This window comes from Octopus bimaculoides, chromosome 4, assembly GCF_001194135.2.
Source record: "Octopus bimaculoides isolate UCB-OBI-ISO-001 chromosome 4, ASM119413v2, whole genome shotgun sequence".
NCBI classification, from domain to species: Eukaryota; Metazoa; Mollusca; class Cephalopoda; order Octopoda; family Octopodidae; genus Octopus; species Octopus bimaculoides.
This window is the reverse complement of record NC_068984.1, coordinates 42014567-42020345: the sequence shown is the minus strand read 5'-3', so window position 1 is coordinate 42020345 and position 5779 is coordinate 42014567. Positions and strand designations below refer to the sequence as shown.

The 5779-nt window shown below is 37.0% G+C and overlaps 1 protein-coding gene across 1 annotated transcript in view; it reads left to right on the top strand.

The window, feature by feature from the left end:
- The window catches only part of LOC106881759 (slowpoke-binding protein), a 37774-nt gene that overhangs the window by 22748 nt on the left and 9247 nt on the right, over window positions 1-5779 (top strand). Inside the window, exons 5-8 of the mRNA XM_052967032.1 lie at window positions 392-543; window positions 1320-1430; window positions 2644-2739; window positions 4311-4396. Coding sequence (XP_052822992.1) covers window positions 392-543; window positions 1320-1430; window positions 2644-2739; window positions 4311-4396 — 445 coding nt within the window. The remainder of the gene's footprint in view (window positions 1-391; window positions 544-1319; window positions 1431-2643; window positions 2740-4310; window positions 4397-5779) is intronic.

Sequence of the window (5779 nt, the reverse complement as noted above, 5' to 3'; positions counted from 1 at the left end):
ATATCAGGAAGTAATGAACAGAAGAAAAAGTACTAAATAGATGTCATAGACTATAATTACTTTTAATTGATTTAAGTCGTAAAACTGTTATCCATGTGTGTCCACTGTGGCTACCATATGACAAAGAATCTTCACACACGGAAACTAAGAAACAACTATCGGATTTATATCATCAACCAATTCCTCTGTGTGTGTGTGTGTGTGTGTGTGTGTGTGTGTTGGGGGATGTGTGAGAGAGTGTTTATGGTGTATTTATGAGAGAATTTGCAACCGTGTGAATATGTTTGTCTATGACTATATTTGCTTATGGACTACATATGGGCCTGTGAATATCTTCGTATTGTTTATAAGAAACTCTTCCTAATATATTTATTATTATTCGTTATACTAGGTCGACGTGATGAAAAATATTGGTTCTTAGTCCACGATAGTTTGGTTGGGCGCAAAACACTGCTGTCAGCGATAAAATATGATCCAAAGATGGCACTACCGTTTTCTCAGGAAAGCGAAGCCGATTTGCGGATATTTGATCAATATATAAAGGTGAGTTTTTACTAATCTTCTGATCCACTATGCTTGTGTAGAGGTGGGGTAATTATACAGTTAATTGTCTAAGCCGAGTTTATATTCCGTAGAAGTTTAGCTTCATATGCCAGTAAACTAATAAACTCTCCTACCTGTGGTGGGTAGTTTTTGTTTATATTTGACATTACGCAGATTTATTTTTCGATGTATAAAGACACATATGGAATACAAAATACCCGTTATATGTCACGCAATTTAAATGTGTGTGTGTGTGTGTGTGTGTGTGCGTGCGTGTATGTGCGTGTGTGTGCGTGCGTGTGTGTGCGTGTATATGTGCGTGTGTGCGTGCGTGTGTGCGTGTGTGCGCGTGGTCTAGTGGTTGAGTTGTTGTACTCGTGATCGCTAAATCGTGGGTTCGATTCCCAGACCAAGTGGTGCTTTATGTTCTTGAACTAAACACTTCATTTCATGTTGCTCTTGACCTCCTTTCGATTAAGGGGGAATATTGTCCGAGCAAGCGGAGTGGCGTCATTCGAAGGCTAAAACGATGTACACAGAACATAAAGACAGACAAAATGCCGTTAAGCATTTTACCCGCGTATAAACAATTCTGCTAGATCGCCGTCTTGAGCCCGGATAATATGTTGAAATGTGAAAATGGTTAAAACACATTTTAAATAATGTGGAAATTATTGACATAGGTTTTATTAAAGTTTGACATCTATTCAAGTGATGCTTTACCAAATTACACACTTTGCTAAGAATAAATTCTCTTTCATTTTCGTTTTCAACAGCATCCATACATCATGCCATTTATTCATATCGAATTTCTTCTTGAGGATGATGCTATAGTTGTATCGCGTCCTTTTAGCCCATCGGGATCTCTTAAAGACGAAATATATCAGGTAAGATGCAAATTTTCTTATAAGAAAGATTACCAATTCATTTCATTATCTGACATATTTGCTTGCATTCTATTGACAATGGCGTATAGCAAAAGAAAGAAAAAACGGTTGTAAAAGATAAAGAGAGTGAATTAGTATAAAAAGTTTGTCTTTTGAACAGGTTATTCTCGTGTCATGACAGTATGACTTTAAATAAAACGTAATTTTTGCCGTTAGCAAAGGTCCAGGAATTTTGTAGAGGAAATGTATTTCCGACTGAATTTAAATTTAGTATATCATTTTTCGACTGCGGGGAAAAGTGATGAAAGGCAAAGTGGAGCATGGTTGGGTTTTAACATAAAGTATAAAGGGACGTAACTAAATAAGGCAAGGTATTTAATCCAGTGCTATCCTTATCTACCGCTCTGCTGCTTTTGTTATCTTTAACTTTATCAATTACTATTTTCGACTTCATCTTTCACTTTTCCATTTAAACTCGATAAATAAATACCGAATCGATTTAATTGACTTAACTTAGCCTAAATCGATTTTGTATTTCATATTTTCGAGGTCGGTAATATAGGTAAAGGGAAGAGACCCTAGTCGTATATTAAGGTCTCTGTGACAATGCTCTAATGTGGAAAATGACAATATCAAACCAGATAAAAATAAGGTGAAAAGAACAGATGAATTTGTGGCTTAATGATCACTGGCTGGAATATTGTGTGTGTGTGTGTGTACAGAGATAGATAGATAGATAGATAGATAGATAGATAGATAGATAGATAGATAGATAGATAGATAGATAGAGAAAGAGAGAGATTGATTGATTGATTGATTGATTGATTGATTGAGTGATTGAATATGTAAGTGAATCAAAGTAATTCGATCTTCTCATTGCTAAGTACCAAAGGACATGTAAATTTCCATCTTATACTGTGCACCATCACTGACTTTTAGTTTGATCTTGCCTCTTTGACTAACCCACTTAGCAAGGTATGCATGTACTGTGTTGCCTAAATGACATCACTGCACCAAAAATCTATTTGCTACCTCACACAAAGATGTATCGCTTCAATATACCTGTTTATTTCAATTGACAGTTATTTCTGTCCAGTTTTGTTTGACCGTGTCGATTTACTCACCAAATTGATTCGCGGAGGATTTTTGACTGTCGTGAGCATGAGTACTTGCATCGATTAAAACTCGTATTACTTCTCACTGTATTATTCAGTCTCGTTGCTTGGACGACCATCGGGATAAATATAACCACAATGGACAACCATTGCCCCTGGGACAGATACAGACGTACTCCAGTCAAATACTCAAGGTATGTCGGTTAACTATTTATACAAATGTTCCTTAAATTATGTTATAACAGCTCTGTGTATTTTCAAATTGTATTACATATACATACATATATGCACGAAAACATATATAGATATATTTATGCATACACACCACCACATGAAACTGACAACGTCACCACCGATGAAAACAGAACTACTTCGCCAGTAAGTTAAAGAAAACTTAAGTACACTTCTCATTTTACTTGGACTCAACAACTAAACCAAGTTTTACTTCGGTGTTATGAAAAAGCCTGAGATGACCCTTCAATGGGATGTATGAAGTGGTTAAAACAATACTGGGACGAAGCTCATCCCAACATAAATACCTTCACGGCGAAACAGCTCCGACAACAAGCATCTTTTGTAAAAAAACAAATCCTCGATCCTCCCAAAACACCGAGAATGGACCAAAATCTGCCAGAAGCGGCGTAAAAAATAATGTAAACAAACCATCGCTAAATTTGAGTGTGTCTCCAAACTTAGCTGACTCAGTAGCGAAGACTACAGTACACATCCAACTCGAAAACATTTTAAAATTACAATTCGCAAAAAATTTTGCCACTTTCTCGAAGCTTTTTTTGAGCAACAGACTATTCCCAACAAGAGTGAGAAAAAATCAGACCGATCTAATGTTTAAAGTTATCAACAATGTCGCTGGAGAGCACATGGAATCCTGTTAAGTTAATTACTGGAATATGAATACTCTTATATACACAGCCGCTATTACTCTTAAAGAACACCTAGGAGAAATCAGCAGTGAACAAAGTAACGAAATTACTAAACGGGAACAACCTAGATGGAAAACAAAACTTGAAGAAAACATCAACAACGTGCTCCGCCATATCGGATGGTTAACTACAACAATAAAATGCAAGGAGAAAAGTGAGTTTACACCTCACCAACTCTACTTTAGACAAAAATTAACGTAATTTTATGGCAACTCTTCATACCGAACTCTTGAGGGAAAGCTAATCACTTTTAAACAAGAACTCGATGAGCGAGAAACTTCGCTATTGCATGCGCATTTTTGAACGAGCCAGTATCAATCGCAAGTTTGCTTCCAACCCACAAGCATTATACAGAAAGATGAGGAAGGAAAACATTACCATTAAGAAAGCTCCCTCTCAAGATCTACAATCATTCTGGTCAAAAATTTGGAACGTAAAGAAGGATTTCAACCTGAATGTACCATGGTTAAATACAATTGAGAGAGAATACTGTACCAACACTAACAGTAAAACATACAAAATTGATGCAGTAACCTTCGCTATAGTAGTAGACAAACTGCGGAACGGAAAGGCACCTGGAAGAGACCTAATAGTCGGATATTGGTATATATGAATTTGTCTGTGTTAACTACATCTCAGAGATGGAACCTTGTATCTTTGTTGGAAACCGGCTCCTTCCTCAGTGGAAAATTTATAATAATTAAAAAATAGAAATATTCACGCACATATGTATACATATATTCATGCATACATACATACATATATACGTACATACATACATACATGTAATATTGAGAATGATTCCCTATCATATATGATTGTAGGCATTACTTCACATGCAACAGAAGAAACTCCCAGTGTTTAGTCATTTACATTCAGGAAATGTGATCCTATTTAATGGTACTTGCAGGTAACTGACGTCTTTCTCCATCTCTCGCCTTTTGTTACATGTGTATCTCTCAGTGTGCCTGACTACCTTCTTGCATACCTACTTGTCTGTCTGTCTGTCTGTCTATTCTTCTGTTTATGTATCCATTGGTACTGTGTAACTGATTGATGGAAATAACTCAAGGATGCCATCATCAGGAAAATGATAGCCAAGTTCGGACCACCGTAATTAATTTAGTAAAATAACAATCAAATAAATAGTTATGCATTGGGAAGAAGAAGGTATATGTTCAATGTCTTATATCATAGTCATCTGAGCGAGTTAGGCTGCCTCAATGTAACCGTTTGAATAATTTTGAAATAAGAGTCAATTCTTCCACAAATCACACATCACTGTTTAAAAAAACAATGATGCACTAGATATACAGTGCTTGAGAAAAATACGGGATACACAGGAATTTCTTAGATCTTAGATTTGTTTGATGAGGCAGACTTACAACATCATCAATAGTTTAGTAATTAGCAGATACATTGAAGACTAATGATTAAGGTGCTGTAGGTTTCTAATCTACCATCCGTATTATTAGTGTTCCACAGGAGCACACTTGACACTCGCTATAAAATATGACACGTCTCTTTTATCTTTTATATCTTACTCGTTTCATCTTTAGGCTGCGGCCATGTTGGGGCACTGACTTGAAGAGTTTTTAATCCAACAGATCATCCCCAGTACTTAACTTTTTAAACCTCGTACTTATGCTACTTGATTCTTTTGCAGAAACGCTAAGTTACGAGGGTGTAAAGAAACAAACACCCTCGTAACTTAGCGATTCGGCAAAAGAATCAAGTAGCATAAGTTGTCAAGCGGTTGTGGAAGGACAAACACCGGCACAAAGTCACACACACACACACACACGCGCGCGCAAGCACGCACGCACGCACGCACGCAAGCACGCACGCACACGCACACACACACACTTTTTTTTTCAGGGGCATCGCCACTGGTGTTGTTATACTTTTATTGATTTATTGATCTTCCTTCTTTAGTTGGAATGGGACAGTTCGAAGTCACTACATCCTGTTGAATGTCCAGTGGCGTTTAGAAGATATCTACATCTGCAGCATGCAGGTCTCTAATGCAGGATATGAAAAAAGTTGTGATCCCTTAAACCCTCAGCTATTGTAGTGACTGACCTAAATCTGGATGGCGAGGATGAGATCTTTGGCTTTATGCAGTGGCGCGCCGTTCAGGGATTAATATGTCTTTTAATATCAAAATTTGGTGCAAGTCCTTCAAAGGTCTAGACATTATTGTATATTTTCTTATCCTCGCTACAGTGTGTAGTGTCTTAACATTTTATGCCTCTCCTAGTAAAACACACACACACACACACACACACACACA